This window comes from Sinocyclocheilus anshuiensis, unplaced genomic scaffold (genome assembly GCF_001515605.1).
Source record: "Sinocyclocheilus anshuiensis isolate Anshui unplaced genomic scaffold, SAMN03320099.WGS_v1.1 scaffold930, whole genome shotgun sequence".
NCBI lineage: Eukaryota > Metazoa > Chordata > Actinopteri > Cypriniformes > Cyprinidae > Sinocyclocheilus > Sinocyclocheilus anshuiensis.
The window spans coordinates 431,329-453,495 of NW_015539900.1; the positions used below are offsets into that span (position 1 = coordinate 431,329).

Consider the following 22,167-nt stretch of genomic DNA (forward strand, 5'->3'; position numbering starts at 1 on the left):
AAAAAACAAGATTAGCATCCCTCATTCCTGCCCTCTTAACCACCTCACCATGGCTCCCCATCTCTGTGCTTGTCTTTGCCCAGCCAGAAACACTAAATAGGGGCAAGCAGCAGAGAAGAGATCCTTCTCAGGACCATAATGCATTTCTCCTCCTCTCATCTGTGTTGTTTGTGATGTGCGCTGTACACGCTCACTGAGAGTGTAGTGAACCATTACAGCATGGCAGTCCAGAGGACCCTGCTTCAGGGCACAAGTGAACTAGATCAATCAGCTTGGTTTTGTCAACCTAGGAGAGCCCTCTACCGCCACCATTACATCTGTGTCCCTCCATGCACTGCGCTGCTCTTAGGTGCCACATCCTTTTGCCAGCCTTTTTGTTTGAAATCAAAACACTGATGGAGACAGTTCTTCAAATATATCCTTTATGTCTTCTACAAATCAGTGTTTAGAATAATTATGATTTTTATTTTTTTTACAAGAGGTCTCTTATGTTTACCAAGACTGCATTACAGTAAAAACAGCAATATTGTGAAATATTATTACATGTATATGTAAATGATATGTAAAATATGTAAAACAAAATATGTAAAAAATATTATTTTTTATGTATTTTAAATGTAATTTATTCTTAATGGCAAAGCTGAATTTACAGCAATTATTACTCCAGTCTTCAGAGTCACATGATCCTTCAGAAATCATTTTAATATGCAGATTTGGTGCTCAAGAAACATTTATTATTATTATTATCATCAATGCTGAAAACCGTTCTGCTGCTTAATATTTTTTTGGAAACTGAGATACATTTTTTCAGGATTCTTTGATTAATAGAAAGTTAAAGAGAACAGCATTAATGAATGCTTGCAATATTTTCACTAATATATAATGCATTCCTTATTATTATCAGTTTTAAAAACAGTTGTGCTGCATATTATTTTTGTGGAGACTGTGATAGACTACTATTTAAAATGTTGGGGCATAAAAAGATTTTTAAAGGTCAAAATAATACTTATTTCCAGCAATACTAATACTTTTATCCAGCAAAGACATATTAAAAATTGATCAAAGTTTAGAGGAAAGACATTTATAATGTTTCAAAAGATTTCCCATAAATCTGGTTCTTTTGAATTTTCTATTCAACATCCTGAAATCATTCTAACACTGATTATAATACCCATTATTAATAACTGAGCAGCAAATCAGCATATTGAAATGATTTCTGAAGGATCATGTGCCACTAGAGACTGGAGTAATGACTGCTAAAAATGTAAAGTGTATATTAAAAATACTGTTTTTAAAAAAAAAATCTTACTGACCCCAATCTTTTAAGCGATAGTATACTTGTATTGTTTATCTGTTATTACCTGCTTTCAAGTTGATTGCAATGTTTTAGACTTTTTGTTTTAGACTTGTTCGATCTATAGAACTAGTGTAAAACAAAACCACACACGTACATTGACACTGAACAAAGCTGAGTGATGCTGACTTGCAGTCAGTTCTCCTTAGGTCTGAAAGAGTTTCAGGAGAGTGTCTTGTATCCTAGAGACCTGGTGTATTTATACCCTCCTTATGGGTTAGCTTGGAAACAGAATACCATTAGTGAAGAGCTTAGAGGTGTAAACTTGGCTGGCAGTGCTTAAGTCTCTCATTGGTTGAATAAAGCTGACCTGCTCAGGGACTTTTATCTGTGTTGTTGGTGTCTGTCTAATGGTGCTGAAAGAGGAATGACTAAAAATATGATGTCCTCAGAGCAGCCCTTCATATAAATGTCAGTTTTGCCCATTGGACTGCATAGTTGGTCGTCTGTTATCACTTTGTCCTCAGTCTTTCTTTTAAATATTAAAAGTGGCTGGAGAGAGTGGATTTGGATGTGAGAGGAAAGTTACATGATATGAAAAAGGCAAGTTTGAAAAATGCTGGACATTTCGAACAAGTACACTCTCAGAAAAAAAGTTCAAAAGCTGTCAGTGGGGCAGTACCAGTACCGTTGCAAGGGCTGTGCCAAGTGTGCGACCGAACAGGGCCTCGCGCCTCTAGAGGGCCTCGCTCCTGGCCTGCATTTTATGTCGTTTATGTCTAATCTAGTCTAGTCAAAGCAGATAGACAGTATAAGACTCTGTATATAAGAATGAGTAAAGCTGTTTGTTGTTAGGATTACAACAAGTTTTAAAAGTTAAACTTTTAGGCTGGTCTGTCTCAGTGGTCCAACAGCGCTCGTCAATGTCAAAATGATCGAGATGGCCAATCAAATCAAAGAAGGCGGGTCTTACTGTCACTAACGCAACGAGAGTTTGTGGAGAGATGCAAGTAGTAGGCTACTGTATTAGAAAACTGTATTACGATAGAAATGTTCAGCGACCGACAGTAATAGACTATCAAGTGATGCAAACTACTCAACTTTTTATTAAATTTCACCATTTTGAATTGAAAATATGCGATCATGATTCATGTAAATCATAAATGAACGTGACAAGAGACGTTTGCGTTTTCGACTATTAGACATACGAATGAGAGTGAATGTGCACATTTTAAAATAAAATATTATTTTCAAAGTGTAAATTGATTACTACTTCATATATAACTACAAACCAAGAACTTATTTTAGCATTCTTCTTTACTTATTCCCATAAATCACTTTTAATCCTTTAATTATTTAATTGCTTTATTATTATTATTATTATTATGCAGTAGATCTTACAATTCTTATGAGCGTGTGCGTGATCGTGATTCGTGTGCAAGCATGTGTCACGGAAACACCTGCCTCACCAACCGAATCAGCCTCCTACACCCGCTCACAATCACCTGATTACTAGGACACCTGCACCCACTTACCACACCAGTCAAATACACACTCACCTCAATCACTCGTTGGTTGGTCTCAAGGTTACAAGCTTCTCTGTATGGGTTCCTTGCCTCCCGATCTGCCTGTCAAGCCTCGGATTCCCCAGTTCTCAGCTGGAGGACCAAAGTGCCGACCCCAGATAAGACTGTGTTCTATGCTTCCATTAATTCCTACGTTTGATTCTTTTCTGTTGGATGCTACTCCTAAGTTTCTTTTAATAAACTCCCTGACTTACGCTAACCTGTCTGTTTGCCTCTTTGTCCCGGATGTGACAGCATGTCAGTGAGCATAGCATCACAATCGACCAGATGCCTGTTAAAGTTGCGTTTGTTACTATAGTAACCCCTCTCTCTCACACACACACACACACACACAAATTGCAGAGGGCCTCGCACGGCAACTTCACACAGGGCCTCGCACCCCCCTTGCGACGGCCCTGGGCAGTACCTTTTAGGTACTATTACGTACGGAACCAATATGGACCCTTTATGTACAAATGTTTTCCTTTGAAAAGGTGTGCTGTGAAAATGGTATGGTTTTTTTTTTAAGCATCTTCTGTGAAACCTCTTGCTCTCCCAGCTCATTATGGAGGGGATACCGAGAGATGTAACAGAATCTGCCCTACTCATCTAAGCTTTGTTAAAAATGCTGTTGAAACCTCTGTTGTTGTCTGTTCAGGGTCACAGGTAGGGTTTGTTGCTGAAAAACGAACCCCTTGCTGACAGAGAGCTGTGCTTTGAAACGTGAAGGAAAGCTCTTATTGGCTTTATTGTGTTCTTTGTCTTAAACCTCTGATGCCGCAACCTGTGTCCAAACACTCTGGAACCAGAAACATAAACACTTCTTAACTAATTGTCTATGCCTTTTCTAGGCAGTAATCTCTCTGTCACCACTGTCCTATGCTTGCTGATACCTGATAGTATACAAATGTGAGGTTTCAGGAACAGGAGTGCCATTAGTCTTACAATAGACCCTCCTTTTTGCTGCATTTCCGACTCGCACACTCTAACTTACATAAACTTCAGCTCAGTAGTGCAGAGAGTAGAGCAGTGGTTTGAGCAGTGGGCGAGACACTCATATATTTAATAGAGGGAGGCAGTGTGAGCCTCACACCGAACAGGATACACATGCAAACTGACTCGGATGACATTTAGAGCTGGTGAGTTTTTTGTAAGACTGAATTACCCCTATAAATGTCAAATCATTTATGGGCACACATTTCATAAACAGTGGTTTGGGATGCTTATGTTTTATGTTTGTATTGCTGCTTTAGAACTCCTTGCAGATATTGAACTTTGTCATTGAGATTTATACTGCATGTTTTAACAACCAGAACCAGACTGTTGTCTGTGGCGATTTAAAGTGCTGCAATTATATGGACTTAAGCATTTTTTGCAAAGCTTTTTGTCATTGAAAAAGAGATATTTCAGATTTTGCAATATATAATTTTTACATGACTAGTATGTTGATGGTGAGTGTGTTAGACTTTGTATTATGTTTAGCAATCTAGCTGACACTGTTGTATTTAAGGTAAATCATTATTTATGCAGCACCACAGTATGTAAGCATGATCACGTCATATTCAGGTTATTAATGTTCAGGAATTGGGCGGTTGTATCAGTCTGGCAGATTAATTAAATAGGATGATTGTGGAATGAAAAATTGGCATGGAGTTTTGACAATATTAAATGTGGTGTGGAGCAACTATTCACTCCTTAAAATTCAAGAAATGTTTTCTTGTTCCTTTTCTCAGGAAATGTTTTAGTCATGCTTTATTTTGGCAAACCACATGCGTGCTTGTATGGTTTAATAAGAGGAACAGTGTTTCAGCTCCATCTGCTATGCTTTGAAAAGACTGACACTGGCATAATGAAAGTGTGAAATGTACAAAGGGGAGTGTTGTTCACCTCATTTGCAGTAAAGATGTTATTTTTGTCATATACTCTCACACATGCAAGCCAAGTGATCATTTCTTGCATAACAAAGCAGTCACATCAGTTCAATAAAAAGTTTAGTCCTCTAGTAGGAAATAACATGTCTGATAGCTTTACGGTCTGTCAAAAAGCAACGGAACTACCATGTTCAAGGCCCAGACAGGTAGTAAAGACATCAATAAAATAGTACTCTCGTGAACGCATGTCAAAGACTGACATGGAAGAGAAGAAATAGCTGAATTAAGTAGTTATTTTTGTTTTCTTTGCACACAAAAAAGTATTCTTGTGGCTTTATAAAATTAAGGTTGAACCACTGATGTCACGTGGACTATTTTAATGATGTCCTACCACCTTTCTGGACCTTGGACGTGGTAATTCCATTACATGCAGGATCAGAAAGCTCTCGAATTTCATCAAAAGTATCTTCATTTGTGTTCTGAAGATGAACGAAGGTCTTACAGGCTTGGAACGACATGAGGGTGAGTAATTAATGACAGAATTCTCATTTTTGGGTGAACTATCCCTTTAAGTTAAGAGAACACAACACCCTTACAATTATAGTAGTTCACACAAAAATGAAAATTTGCTGAAAATGTACTCTACCTCAGACCATCCAAGATGTGTATGAGTTTGTAGATTTGGAGAAATTTAGCATTGCATCACTTGCTCACCAATGGATCCTCTGCAATGAATGGGTGCTGTCAGAATGAGAGTCCAAACAGCTGATATAAACATCACAATAATCCACAAGTAATGCACTTACTTCAGTTGATCAGTTAACATCTTATAAAGCAAAAAGCTGCATGTTTGTAATAAACAAAATCATCATTAATACATTTTTAACTTCAAACCATTGTTCCCTAGCTAAAATATGAGACACCTAGGCCAATCGATATATTGAATCTTGTTTTTTTGCTTTCATTTTTAGGTGAACTATTCCTTTAACTTAAGAGGTTTGTTCTATTCAACTGCAGTGTTTTTAACAGACTATCAATGCCGATGGTCCTTAGCAAAGTATGCTTCTTTCCTCAGAATGTTTAAAGCTACATTATTTAACTTTTGGCCCTCTAGGGGTTGAAGCATAACACTGCAAGTTACTTGCGGAAAAACATTGTTTTGGTAATGTGAGTTGGGCTTTGGTTGTGCTCTTCTGCGTGGATGAATCTGATGTTTTGAAGTGTACCGGTGTTTTAAAGATAATCATATTATCAGAGCGAATGTTGGAAGTCTCTCCACTGCCCCTTTTAATATATATAAAGAAATCCAATGGTTATAACTGGATGTGGGCGTTGCACTCAAAAATAAGCAGACTAAATGAATGGACTGTTTGAGGTCAAAAGCATTCATGGATGAATCGTTCACACTACGATCTATGACATGCATTTAGAAAACAGATAGGGTAATGTTCATTTCATGCCGAGTCTAAAGTGAAAATCTCTTCAAATGAATCAAATGAGATTTCAATATAAAAACGAAGTATAATGTTTCATAATAAAATAGGATGCCATTTCCAATGCTCTGCGTAGTAGCTAGAAAATGAACCAGCTGTTACAGGTACATAAATGATGGTATCAGTAAAGAGTTGGCTATACCAGAGCAGTGTTGGGCAAGTTACTCTGAAAATGTAATTAAATTACTGATTACTGATTACTCCTTTTAGTAATTAGTTACATTACTAGTTACCAGGGCCGCATTAAGACCTTACAGGGCCCCGGGGCTATGACTTACTGCAGGGCCCCCTATTACAAATATAATATATATTTTGATATTTTGATATAATATATATTTTTATCCTATCAAAATTATACTCCTAATTTTGATAGGATAAAAATCCTATTTAAAGCTATATATAGCTTTAATAATATAATATATAGCTATAATATATAGCTCTATATATAGCTTTAAATAGGATTTTTATCCTATCAAAATTTTGATGCATTTAAATTTTATAATTCAATATTTAAAAAAAGAAAATAAATTTTAAAAAAAAATACTAGCCTAAGTAAAAACAAGCTTATACTTAAGACAAGTAAACAGACACAAATTACAAAAAATAGACCTACTTGAAACATGTAAAGCACTGAATAATAAATTATATTGTATAAAATAATTGTACAAATAAACTGAATAGTCTTCATTGTATACATTCAATATACATTCATTCTTATTTATTTTACAAAAGTGATTCGGTCAAGGACAGTGAGTGATTTTCTTTCTAATGTTTGATTAACATTATTGACATAAATTTTAACAGCAGCTAAATTAGGCTGCTTCAGAGGAATAGCTCACCCAAAAATTAAAGGTCTGTTTTTGTTCTAAACCTGTATGAGTTTCCTTCAGCTGTTGAATGTAAACGTATATGAGGAGTTCATTTGAAAAAAACAGATAACTCCATTTTTAACAATTAAAAATATATATTTCATTGTGCATTCCAATTATTCTTGATCAACTGCAGTTGGGTTATTTTGATTAAGTTAAAAAATAACAAAAAAATACAGCTAACTAACACAATAAAAGACAATACAAACATGATAACATAATAAAAAACATGTTTTTTGAAAATTTTAATAAACTGAGTTATCTGTTTTGGCAAATAAACTCTTCATATATTTGGAACAATACTGGTAACCCAACAGTTGCTGGGCCCCCATGACTTCCATGGTATGAAAAACAAAATACACTACTGGAGTCAATGGGGACCAGAAACTTTCTAGTTATGAACATTCTTCAAAATATCTTCTTTTATGTTGAGAAAAACAAAGAAATTCATACAGGTTTAGAACAACTTGAGGCTGAGTAAATGATGACAGTATTTTCATTTTTGGGTGAACTATCCCTTTAAAATCTCATCATATTAGGATTTCATATAGTCTACTACTACACATGCTTTATATTTAACTATTAACGTTCATTTAAGACAGAAATTACTGTGTTGACGAGGAGACATTTTGACACATAACTGTGCATTTGAACGTTTAAGCACAAGGCGCGAAAAATAACTCAAGTTTAGACTGGCGCTGTACGAGCAGATGCACGCCACGCGAGTCAGGCTGAAACCTCAACGCACGCATTTGCCAACATTTTTTTTGTTTGTTTGTTTGTTTTTGTTTATTTGACAAAACAAGTAGTGAATACACTCTATTCGTCAAGGATAACACAAAGTTTAAAACAAAACTTATTTCCATTGTGGTCCTTGATGTAAAGCACAAACTTCACTCCCGGTAACAGGTACACTGTCACTGCATTATAAATACAAAAATGTCAATAAAATTCCACATCTACAAAAATGTACAGTCACAAATAACCACGTACGTGATACAAATTAATCAACAAAACAACCTACTTAAGAACAAACTTTTAGCTTTTAAACTAAAACTAACCATATTCGAAATACCTTTAATGTCCAGAGGTAACTTATTCCACAAAAGTGCCCCAGAATATCTAAAAGACCTACGACCATACATAGTTTTAAAACGACATAATGTAATATCCATGAGACTTTGCCTAGTTTTATAACAATGTTGCTCATTTACCCTAGGAAAAAATACATTCAAATATGAAGGAGCTCTGTTATTGATAATCTTATGTACCATTTTTTATTTAATATGTTCTAATCTGCTTACTATATGTAACCAATCAAGACACTTCAAGTGGGAAACCTCCACATGTGTAAAACGACTAAACCCTGAAACTGACCTTATCAATTTATTCTGAGATTTTTGTAACTTATCCAACCAACCACAAGACAAATCAGACATCCAAGAAATACATGCATATTCGAAATGACATGACACTAAACATGATGCAAGTAATTTAATATTCTGTTTATCAAGGAAACTAACATGTCTGGCAAGAAATTTTGTCCTAGCATTAACCTTACCCAGAACCTTCATAGCCATACTTACACCACTTAAATCATTGTCAAGGACACATCCAAGATAATTAACAGAAGTTCTATTTGATATTAAACAATCCCCCACCTTAACAGACATCTTAGAAACCTTATTCAAATGATTTTTTAGACCCAAATAATATGGATTCAATTTTACCTAAATGCAACATCAGTTTGTTTTCAGAGAGCCAGTCTCTTACCTTACAAAGCTCCTTACCTAAATGCACTTGTATCCTACCAACATCCTTATCTGAAATTAATAAAGCAGAATCATCAGCATATAAAAACAAATTACAATCACAAACTGCTTGCATGTCATTAATATATAAAAGAAACAAAAGAGGGCCTAAAACACTTCCCTGAGGGACTCCATTTTCAACAAACGTTTCCTCAGAAAGAACCCCATCAATTTCTACTCTCTGAACTCTCCCAGTTAGATAAGAATTCAACCAGGCTATTACTTTACTTGAAAAACCCATGACACTTAACTTATCTAAAAGTATTGAATGATTTACAGTGTCAAACGCTTTCTGGAGGTCTAGAAGTACCATACCACACATTTTACCTTCATCAGTCTGCCTTCTTATAAACTCTGTTAAATAAAGTAAAGAAGTATCAGTCGAATAAGATTTCCTAAAACCTGACTGAAAATCATAAATTAAACTATTCTTACTTAAATACTCATACATCTGTTTATACACAATTTTTTCTAACATTTTTGAGGCCACATTAAGAATGGAGATTGGACGATAGTTTCCAGGATCGTATCTGTTACCTTTTTTGAATAATGTAATAATTTTAGCTAACTTCATATCATATGGAAATATACAATTTTCCAAGGAAAGATTAACAATAAATGTAATAGTTGGAGCTATACTTTAGCAAAAGAAAAACTATTTGGCAACACCTCTTGTTTTAAATAAAATCTCTTAACAAAATCAATCCCATAATTTCCTTTGGACAGAGGAAGCTTATCAACTAGACTATTAGCAATTAATGAAAAGAATTAATTAAATTTATTAGCAACTTTATTTTTATCAAATTATATCTTGCCATCAATATCTAGACCTACCTTAGATACAGAAAAATTTCGATTTACCAATTGAATGGAACCTATTTAACACCTTCCACAGAGATTTAGGATCTTCTTTGTTTTCTTGAATTTGTTCCTTAATAAAATTACGTTTTGCCTCCTTTATATTTTTCTGTCCTAAGTTTCTAAGTGCTTTAAATTTTAAATAGTCTTCCTGGTTCTTAGTTCTTCTATAAATCGAGAGCCCTCCTAATGGAGTAGAATGCAGGGCTCTATTGTGGGCCAGCTAAATGATCTATGAAATAGCACTGGTTGATGAGGCTTAATTGTTGTTGAGGTCTGCTGAAATGCTGATGGCAATGCGTCAGCCCAAATCTTTTGAGCCGAGGCATTTGTGTGAGTGGGCGCTGGATGGGTTGCATTCCACTGCTTTGCTGACTTAGGAAGGATTTCTATTTGACGTGATTGTGCCAGCCCTGAGTTAGAGAGCAGGGACGGCACATTCAATATTTCCAACAACAGGTGCGGGGTTTATACTGCGACTGTGGGTGGGTGAAAGCATCCAAATGTGTTTATGAAATACAATTGAAGTAATTTGAATTAGCTGTTAATTATACGTTGTTAATGTTAACTGTTTACATGCAACAGTGTGGCATGTGTTTGTACAGGAAGTATTTAACAGTATAGTACATTTTTTTCTTTCTTCATTTTATTAAAATTACATATGTGATTATGAGAAACGTCTCAGGTTACTTATGTAACCATGGCTCCCTGAGTAGGGAACGAGACACTGCGTCCTCTAGGGGTCGCTATGGGGGACGCCTCGTCGTGACCCGTGTCTGAAGCATACATTGAAAAAACACCAACTCATTGTCCGGCGACAGCCATGACGTCACTACCGGTGTGACTACAGTATAAATAGGTGCCGGGAGCACACATCATTCACTTCTTCATCTGAAGCTTGCGTCCGCAGCATGGCAAGAAACCTAGAGGACGCAGTGTCTCGTTCATGAAAGGGAACTATAACAGTTTAGATCAGGGGTATTTTTTATTTGCATTGTACATGTTGAGGGACAGAGAGAGAAAGAGAGACTGCATACTGCATACTATAATGGCCTGTAATAAAATGTGTATAGTGCAATATTAATGTATTTACATACTTTATGATGTTTACACTGCAATGCCATTACAAATATACATTATTGATGTAGAATTTTATACTTGTACATTGCATTTTAATTTTACCTAATACATTTTAATGTGGGAAAGACAATGAAACATAGTTGAGTATAAAGTATTTTGGATTAATTTTCACTTTTTCTTACAAAAATGACTTCTTACAAAAAAAAAGCCCTTTTTCTTACAAAAATGATATCAAACAATAATTCCTGGACCCTCTGTAAATTTCTTCAAATCTGTTCATAATCAAACTCATCTACATCTTAGATGGCCTGAGGGTACATTTTTCAGCAAATTTTCATTTTTGGGTAAACAATCTTTTAGATTTTGATTTCACAGGGTCTTTAAAGATTTGCCACTGCAAAACATGTCTGTTTAAAGGAGGAAATTACTGGCACTACATGCTTTGGTATAGCCTAGCACCCTTAAAATGCCCGGAGACATTCGGAGTTGTGTTTATGTGCCATTAACTTAATACTATTGATGATGCGCTCTATCGGTTCAGATGTAAACCTGCTTCTCAATAAACAATGAAGTAATGATTAATGAATGCTTGCACAGTGTGATGTACTCTAATGAGCTCTCTCTCTGTGCACATGTCCATTTGTATTCTGTCATGCTCTAGAACCCTGGATTAACTCAGCTGAAGTTCACATACCAGTATTTACACTCCTTTGACAATCTAATGCAAGCTTGACTCATGAATCATGCATATCGGAGAACAAGATGTAATTTTTTAAACATCAACTTCACCATCTCCTCAGCGCAGTAGAAGTGCTGGTAAAACGATGAGCTTGCTGGAACGGTCTGAAGTCATTCATGTTGAGTTGCTAAGTATTATCAGCTGAGGAACATTTTCGCCTGTTGTCACTTATCCTGCTAAGAAAAACTGGGCTGACTAAACTATGACTAAAAAGTCCACACCACAATAACGATAACAACAAAGAGGAACAATATCGTTGGAATCCTTTTCAAAAAATTTTTTTATTTATTTTTTGGATGAACAATAAAATCATTGACAGCCAATCAGAATCCACCCGGTGTTAAAGAGCTCAAGCATTTAAAGAGCTCAAGCATTATTCATGTCGTTTCAAACCCCTAAGACCTTTGGTCATCTTCGGAACACAAATTAAGATATTTTAGAGATTTCTGACCCTCCATAGACACCAATGGAACTACCACGTTCAAGGCTCAGAAATGTCAGGACATCGATAAAATAGTCCATGTGACATCAGGGGTTCAATCAACCGTAATTTTACAAAGCTACGAGAATACTTTTTGTGCACAAAGAAAACAGCTTTATTCAACAATTTCTTCTTTAATATTAATTAATACAATTTGTGTATTCATAAATTTGTGGGTGGTTTGCAGCTGTGGCTGTATAGCAAAGGGCAAAGTATAGTCTTGCAGCCATATATCATGGTGTTTTAGATGAGGAGAGTTGGTTTGGGTTTATTGTTAGTCTGTGTGAATTACAAGGGGGCAGGAAAAACAGTCAAGGACAAATGAATGGAAAAGGCTATGCAAGGGGGATCTGGGCTGGGCGATATTTCCTGCATGTGTTGATGCTGGTGTGCTGCTAAATGTAATACCAGGTTAATGGAAGATTCCTATGCTCTCCACTCATAGAATAGCAATGAAAAAGGGGACTTTATTTATTTTTATTTATTTTTTGAAGAGACTAGGGTAACTCAACTTTAATATTTATCTATATTTGAGTCCACTCACACTCCAGACACTACATTTCTAGGCTCATATAAACATCCATCGGTCTTGGTATAGTCAATTCTCTAATGATACGTTCCAATCCTTGATGGAAAGCAGAGGTGAACAGCCTGAAGTTGAGTTTTCTCAGGTTTTTTTTTTTTTTTGGCTTGCTAAAAAGTTCAGTTTGAACAGTTTGTTTCAAATATGCTGTTGCTACACTGATAGACTGATACTCTTGGCTAATAAAGCACTGTACAGGTTTCTATGGACACTGCCTACTTTAGACTGTGAGAGGGGTTACCAAAATAATTGCAAGGTCATGGAATAGGTTTTACAAAAGAGGTACATTCCTCTCAAAGTGTGACGCTCAAAGACGGCCAATAAAAACACACATTACAGACTCATACCATATTAATAGATACTGTTTTTTGAGACTGTGGCTCGGCATTATCAAATATTTCTTAAGAACATTTAAATCTGAATTTTCATTTTCATGTTACAAATAAAAACAATTTCATTTTTAAACTTTTTCCATATTTCTTTTTCCAGGTTTGACCAGTCATAACATATGAGAACTGTCAGTCTTATTAAACACTATGGCACTGATACATTATATTAAAGACATTTGTAGTAAACCATTTAGTCATCCAACGCCTGATTCCAGGGATGAGCTTCAGCATTTGAATGTTGTATTGTTGTTTGGAACTTGTACATTGTATTTTGTATAACTGAGGATCTGTTCGAACAAGCCAGGGAATCATTGTCAGCAAGTTAGTTAATGAGAATGATGGATGTGTTCGTTTTATTTAATTCACACAGTGTCCCTTCAGTTACGTAACACTTCAGAGCATTTATTTCCAGTGGCGGCTCGTGGGTTTTAAAATAGAGGAGGCACACTAATTGTATTGGTCTGGGATCCCTGCCGATTATTATTATTATTATTATTATTTGCTTAACCACTTTAAAATGGCTTTTTGGTTGCTTTTAGTCAGAAAACGTAAAGAAAATGACACACATACAGCAAGATAATATAATTTCACTTACCTGGCCTATCACATGAAGCAAACATCCATCCCTTCTTAAAAGTCTTTAGTTCTTAGAAAGAGAGTTCTTAAAAGAGAGCTGCCTGTTGTGCTATTTAATTAAGTCGACTGCAGCCTATATCCAGTTAGGCGTGTTTTCCCTCTTTTTTAAAATTTGTATAGGCTATATACTACTGTTTGAATGACAGCTTGGTAAATCTGTTGGCGATCAAATACTCAATATCGCTACTCATAAGTACTTGGTACATTATCAGTGCAGCGGGAGACGTTTAAACTAATATCAGGTAATTTACGTCTCTATGATGATTGGTTGATATCAGAAGGAGGCTTAGCCTCCCCTACAAGGGTTCTTTTTGCAGACACGAGAGCTCAGCTCTCCCCCGGCCTCCCCCTCCCCTTCTCTATCACCTAGCGGTTGTAATTACATCAGCAGATTCGAGAAGGGTCTGGCTGCAGATTTGCACTTGCACTCTCAGACTTGCATTCTTAGACACTTGCGCTTCCGCTAGTGGCATCACTTGCAGTCTTTTTATTTTTTTATTTTGTTCTATTTATTGATTACTTTTTGTTTGAATCTCTCAACATTTTACAACAGTAGCCAGGTGGTGAAGACAAGAAAAAAGAAACTAAATTACGAAGTCACTTGCAATCTTCACTTCCACTCTCCGCTACCCGCGACGTCACTTGCAATCCACACAAATCGTGCGTGTTGCCAATGGAGACAAAAAGATTATAAAGCCAATTCAGTAGCCTATATGTCTTGTTGTTGACTCAAAGTAGGCTATATACAGACCAACAAATATGAACGTGCATTATGAAATGCATTAAGTGATATTAAAAGCATCAACTCCGTACACTCTAAAAAATGCTGGGTTAAATACAACCCGCAGACAAGCCCAGAACGCACACACGCACGCGGCGGCCATTGTAAGTCCGTAAGACCGCAAGTGCACATGAAGTGTTCCATTTGGGACAGGGCCTGAGAGTGCAAGTGCAAGTCTGCAGCCAGACCCTCTTGGCAGATTCGGCACATTCGCGATAGAAAAGCGGCGCTTTCCAACTTCAGTAACATGTTATGGTATTACAGCTGTGAAATTACAAACAAAAAATACACATTCTGCGACATGAACTGAAATGAACTGTGAATTTTATTAACATTAAATCGTCCTCCTCCCATCTCCCATTCCAATTTTGGGGAAGCTGTGCCTCCCCTGCCTCCCCCGACGAGCCGCCACTGTAAACGAATGCCAAACACAGTTTAGATAAAGCAATTATCCCATAACAGAGAGGACAGAGAGGTAAGTATGCAAAGCTGCTTATCATGGTTAGCACAGGCACCAACACCTATAATGCAAGTGCTGTAGTGAAAACTAATTGAAAACAAGTCATTAAAAAGTACCACATTTTATGACTATTCAGTTTTACATAATACTTCAGGATTCTCAACTGAAGACACCACACTGAATACTAATCACAATACATTGCAGTCTAAACATTCAAGCCATAGCAGATGGCAGACACAAAATACTCTAAGCATGCCATGTCAAATGCCATAATTAGGACATTCACAATGCCAGTTAGAAGTTGGTTTGCTGTGAGAAAAAAATTTGCTTGTCACATTAAAAAAAAAAAAAAACTTTCCCATCAGAATGGGAAGACAAATTATGGCCTTGCCTGAAAAATCATTGTCTCACTGTGGGTCTCATGACTATAAGCCTGTTCTGTAGATGTCCTTTCATCAAAGTTTCACTCACTATTTGTTTCTAACTAACTATTAGATATGTATTATTAAATAATAATAGATATATACTATTTTCCAAGTCTCTTATGCTCACCAAAGCTGCATTTACTTGATCAAATACACAGTAAAAACAGTAATATAGTAAAATTATTACTTTTACTTTAATATATTTTGTAATGTAAATGTAATTTATTACTGGGATGACAAGGATTTTCAGTAGCCATTTCTCCAGTTTTCAGTGTCGCGTGATCCTTCAGGAATCATTCTAATAAATTTTAATAGATCTAATAGATTCCAATTATTCAGAATTCTCTGATGAATAAAAAGATGGGAAAAGAAAAAAATAAGAAAGAAATATTGCTTTTTTTGTAACAATGTTAAATTCTTTAGATAAATTTAATGAAAAACATTTTTTTTTTAATATATTTGAATTTATGCCATCACACTCTTGATCACAGGGTTAAGTAGGTGAACCAACTAATACTGTAACTTTGTCCTTATTACATTAGATGCTTCCATCAAGTTTTGGTTATTTCTCATATATATGGGGAATTTCCTGTTTTTGTTATATAGCAGTTATGCATCTATTCTCTCAGGAAAATGTACACAATTAATCTCTTGTCCGGCCTTAATGACCCCATAAATAGTAGATTTTGTGTGTCTACATAGCATGTGACTGCTATACCTAATTTTCAAGCACACAATTCTCGTGAAAGAGGCAGAGGAATCAACATTTACTTCATTTTGAGAGGAAAGCAAATACTCATGATGCCAGGCCCGCAAATCCCAAAACCTCTTGAAATCATCCATGCTTATAGCTTAGTGTGGATGATGAGACATTAGTCAAACACAGTTTGAAGTCCTGTGTGTAATGCGTTTAATGTGAAACTTCAGATTAAACGTCAGAGTGAGACTTTCAAATGTGTTTACAAATGGCTAACGTTGTATGGCTGTGCCTCAGCATGTCCACACCATAATGCCTAAGTTTTGGAGATACAGGTTTGTCATCCACACTGTAAAAAAAATTCTGTAGTTTTTACAAAATAATTTTGGCAGCTGTGGTTGCCAGAATAATTTTGTAAAAAATACAGAAAAACTGTAAACACATTTACGGCCAAAAACTGTAAATTTTACAGTATAAAACTGTAATTTACAAACAAGAACATTTGAATGTAAACCAGTAAATTCAACAATGCACACTGCTATTAAAATCTGTTTTGTACCTTTAACATACTGACAACCACCATAATAATGCAGGTGGTAAAAGAGAAAGCCACATGAAGAATCAAAGCTCATCACGAGTAGCTTCGCCACAAGCAGAAGTATATACTAATATATAGAAGGTCATTAATGCAAACACAAAACACCATTATGGTAACACACTTGATACTTAAATAATGCATTAAACTTTCATTAAACAACAGAAAATGTAACAAAGCCCAAATATACATAACAAAAACTATTAAAAAAACTTAATATCAGTTTACAGTTTTTGACTGTAAATTATGCATTTATTTGTTATTTTTACTTCTAAAAACTGTAAAATGAACAGCATTTTACTGTACAATTACATGAAATGTCTGGTTAGATATTTTACAGTTTTTCCCTGTATATAGTACGGGAACTTACTGTTAACCTATTAACAGTTTTTTTCCGTAGCGTTTTTACAAAATTTTACAGTTCAAATTACACTTATTTTTTACAGTGTGCAGTCCCACGTGCATAAACAACATCTGTGAGTGGAGAGAGGATATCCTCTCCATAAAGTGACCTCACATGCTTGGAAAATAACAGACAATGCCTGGATTTTCTCCAGTGGTTGTCTAGCTGTTTTACTGAGGAGAGTTTTCCGAGAAAGTGAAAGGATATAGGGGAAAGTTTTTAATAATCCATACACTTGGAACTGGATAACATTAAAAGACCATTAGGGGAGAGTTTTACTGTGGAATAAATTGGATGCAAACATAGAAAGTTACCCAGAGGGGCTTTGCAAGACCACTGGAGATAATGTTAGCTCATATTTTGTTCATCTGAAGTAATTAAAAGACAATAAAAATATAATGTAGATGATGAATGAATGGATGGATGAATGGATAGATGGATAGATACAACATAAATGCTTCAACAATTCTAACTGATTTAATAAACAGCTCACCATGATACAACTGCCTATAACACAAAATGTCATTTATTCATTGTCACACTCTATCTACTTGCACAAATTTTTGTCCAATATAATGCTTCAATATACAAAATTATGTTGTTATGTTATGTTATGTTAGGGTGACCATATTTTTAATTTTCCAAAAAGAGGGCAGTGGGGGGCGGGGTTCGTGGGCAGGGGCAGGAGGCAGGGTTTCGCCTAACAGTATATGTAGCAAGGTTTTTTTGTTTGTTTGTTTGCTTTTTTGTTTTTAGAATAAATAAAAAGAAAATAAGTAGAAAGAATAGAGAAAGAACAGAGAATGCTAGTGTTAAAGGCTCTTTTCGTTTTTAAATAAAACAAGTAGTTAGAATAGAAATAGAATAGAGAGTACTAGAGTTAGAGGGTCAAATGAAGATGAAAGAGATGTATTTTCAGCAGTTTCTTGAAAATGATTAAGGACTCAGCTGCTTGGATTGAGTTGGGCAGGTCATTCCACCAGGAGAAAGAAGTTAATGAAAAAGTCCATGAAAGTTTTATCACAGGTTGAATGCAAAATGTTTCAATACAGGAATTTCAGTCAAATGTATTTTATGCAATATTTCAAACCTTTAACCCACTTGGGAAAATCAACCCATGGCAACAGTTTAAAAGTAGCCCAATTCTGTGGAAAAAAAACGCAGACTTGGCAACCCTGCATCCAACAAGAGCTGCAGGAGTCAGATTTGACTGATCACAGGTCAAGAATAAGGAGAGATGACTGACAAGACCATACTGGAGTATTTGCTGCTTAACAGATCCTGAGCTCATTGACAAATATCTTATCGTGCAAGATGTGCTCCCTTTACACAGAGTGCATGTGATCACGAAATCGAAAGTGAAAGTGACCAGTGCGAACGCTCATTCAAAAGAGATTTAAATACTCCGCATACTGAGAGTGGCTCCGTGATGCGCACGATATACACAATATTAGAATGTTTAAAGGAGTGGACACGAAAATCGCGGGAGCGAAGCACGTTGCGGGAGCAGGCAGCAATTGTCACAGATTCAGTGGGAGCAAGATTAAGAAAACAGCCAAATCCCGGACATTTTGGGCGATTAAGAAATCCCGGCCGGACGCATTTTTTAGATCCAAAATGAGGACATGTCAGGGGAAAAGAGGGCGCATGGTCACCCTATGTTATGTTATGCTATGCTATGCTATGTTGCTTATTTATTTATTTACATTCAAAAGTTTGGGGCCAGGGATTTAAAAAAAAAAATTGATCTAAAGTCTCATTTGAAGACATTTATGTTACAAAATAAACACTGTTATTTTGAACTTTCATCAAAGAATCCTGCAAAAAAGTATCACGATTTCCATATAAAAACTAAGCAGCACAACTATTTTCAACATTTACAATAATAAGAAGTGATTCTTCAGCACCAAATCACCATATTAAAATGATTTCTGAAGGACACTGAAGACTGGCTGCTGAAAATTATGTTTTGCCATCAGAGGAATAAATTACATTTTAAAATATATTAAAATAGTAAACAGCTTTTTAAAAATGTTAATAATATTTCACAATATTACTGTTTTTACTTTGTCTTTGATAAAATGTGACCCTGGACCATAAAACCAGCCATAAGTCGCTGGGGTATATTTGTAGCAATAGCCAAAAATACATTGTATGGTTCAAAATGATCGATTTTACTTTTAAGCCAAAAATCATTACGATATTAAGTAAAGAGCATGTTTCATGAAGATATTTTGTCAATTGCCTACAGTAAATATATCAAAACAAAATTTTTGATTAGTAATATTCATTGCTAAAGACTTCATTTGGACAACTTTAAAGGCGATTTTCTCAATATTTTGATTTTTTTGCACCCTCAGATTCCAGATTTTCCAATAGTTGTATCTCGGCCAAATATTGTCCTATCCAACAATACACCAATGGAACGCTTATTTATTCAGCTTTCAGATGATGTGTAAATCTCAGTTTCAAAAAACTTGACCCTTATGACTGGTTTTTGTGGTCACAAATAAATCCAGCCTTTATGGATAAAGTGTATAGTGTATATTTTTACATTTACAAAACCACTATTTATAATATTCATTGTATATCTTAGATCATGAGAAATTCTACATTTTAAAAAAAGTATTACAGAATCTCAACCTTACATCAAAGGTTGATGTACAAAAAAACATCAAAGATTATTTGCAAAACAGTTGCTAAGGATGTGCATAACAACACTAATGTCCTTCACGTTCCTCAGAATAACTGCAGTAGTATACTGTATCTATCTGTATGTATGAAAGCTTTCAGAGGAGTGTGAATGTTTGTTTAGTCCAACAAAAAGCAGGCATTCATACATAATCACAACAGGAACAGCTGGCCATCATCAGTTATCTACAACCACTCAGCAGCATTAACCATGGCCTTCCTCTCAGGGCCGTCCAGATGCCTGATGTTGATCACACACACACCAAGCATGTTTAGTTTTTTTCTCAACTGGGTGGTAAAATGTAAGGAACATCTCTTTTCTAGTCAGAAATGGGAAGCGTAATTTTTCTTCTAGACTAGTACAGATGTACGTTATCACTCTATCTCAACATACCTCATTCACAATGTGTGACACTGTTTGCACAAAAATGAGAAAAAATGATTTATATTCTCTCATGCAATAGGCTATGTTTTATGGGGAATAAGTGCAAAGGTATGCAAACTGGAAACATTTTCATCTTCATCGGTCTGACCCTCTTCAGTCTTGCTGACTGTGATTTTTCTTTCACATTGTCTCTGTGAGGAAACAACTCTTTCAGTGTCCATTTTTTTTATAAGTGAGCAATGGGCTGGGATATTTCAGGTCAGGTAAAGTTAAAGGGCTTCAGCAGACCGTTACTAAAGAAATTTTCACTGAGATGACACCTTAGCCGTCCGACAAAGACCAGGCCTGTAGAAAAACCAACATAAAGCACAAATCTCACCACATATTGTCTGTGAATGGATCATCTTAGTCCCTATATTCAGACTTGTACACTACAAACTACAGGAAAGAGCATAAAGAGCAAAACGTTTCTCTCTTTTTCTCCTAATGTTTTCCAGTGAATCTTATCCACAAAGGGAGGACAGCACAGTAAAGAATTATAAAATTCCTCCATATAGCACAGAATATCTCCTGATGAAAGTTTTTTAGATGTCCTCATTGTGTTCGGGTCAATTTGACCCGGAGAGAATTTTCTTTCTCCCGAAAATGTTATTTAATGTTATCGCATTGGACTAAGATTTACTGACTTTGTTCACACAGGGCACAACTACTTCCACCGAAATTTTTTTTTAATTTTCATTAAACATTTTTTATTTTATTCAACCTTGTTACACTTGTGGTGTTCCCGGTCAAAAATGACCTGCCTGCAAAAAATAGCTTATAAATCTCGTTATGCAATATTATCACCTAATATTGGTATCAATCTTTTTGAAACAAGCTGACAAAAAGATTGATACCAATATTAGGTGATAATATTGCATAACGAGATTTATAAGCTATTTTTTGCAGGTCAGTCATTTTTGACCGGGAACACCACAAGTGTTATAGGTATTTGAACACAACCTGAGGGTTAAGCATTAAACTCTTTCCCTAGCAAGAAGCCTGAGACTCCGAAAGGCCTACCATGAGAAAGGAAATTACGTGGGATTACTGCTTGTCTCTCATTAGCTTCCCTTGATGGAATGTGAATGTGTCTGTCATAGCCAATAATGAGGCAATAATTCTTTACAGTAAACTTGTTGGCACATTCACCCGAACAAAACCTACAGGTTCCACAGATGGAAATTTATTTGCAGAGAACTTTTTACAGAGATTTGTGCAGTGCTTGCAATATATCAAGCAGTATGGTACATTATATCTAAAATGATTTTTAAAGACTTGTGAAGATGTTTTATTGTCTGAGAAAATACACCATTTTTTTAATCATATTGATTTTACGTATGTCTCTTGAATGCATTCACAATATGACAGTGTTATTATATTACATAATATTTAGTCATATTTGGAATTAGCATTTATTTTTGTTTTAGTTTTCATTTTAATTTAATTCATTTTCATTCGTTTAAATATCTATATTTAACTTTTATTTATAGTACTTGCACTTATTTATTTGTTGACAAGACAACATTTATAATTTTCTTTCAAGTTTAAGCTTTTCATCTAATATTTATATTTAGTTTTATTTTAGTTTATTTCAACTACCAATATGGTAATGATTTTGGTAACACTATAATAAGGTCTCATTTGTTAACATTAGTAAATGCATTAGCTAACATGAACCAATAATTACCTATTTAAAGCATTTTTAAATCTTTGTTAATATTAGTAGAAATATAATTGTTCATTGTTTGTTCATGTTAGTTCACAGTGCATTCATTAATGTTAGCAAATACAAATAACAAATATATTTTTAAAATTAATCGATAAATGTTGAAATCATCATTGACTAATATAAATAAATGAGAGGTAGCCTATTGTTCATGGTTAGTTGTTCATGCTAATAGTTAATGTTATGAAACATTATGCTGTTAAGTGTTACCGTGACTTTTAACAGTTTTCTCAGTTTTAGTTAACAATAACAACAATGCATATGAGTAATAATGTTAAAAGTACAGTATATAA

The 22,167-nt window shown here is 35.2% G+C and overlaps 1 protein-coding gene across 6 annotated transcripts in view; it reads left to right on the plus strand.

Annotated features, from left to right (window-relative positions):
• LOC107686022 (sickle tail protein homolog) overlaps positions 1-22,167 on the plus strand; it is a 65,931-nt gene that overhangs the window by 7,791 nt on the left and 35,973 nt on the right. Inside the window, exon 1 of one of the 6 annotated variants that reach the window (XM_016482815.1) lies at positions 3,893-3,998. The exons of the other annotated variants lie outside the window; for them this stretch is intronic. Within the exon in view, the coding sequence (XP_016338301.1) occupies positions 3,983-3,998 (16 nt within the window). The 5' untranslated portion in view covers positions 3,893-3,982. Of the gene's footprint in view, positions 1-3,892; positions 3,999-22,167 lie in introns of those variants that run through there. 6 annotated transcript variants of the gene reach the window in all.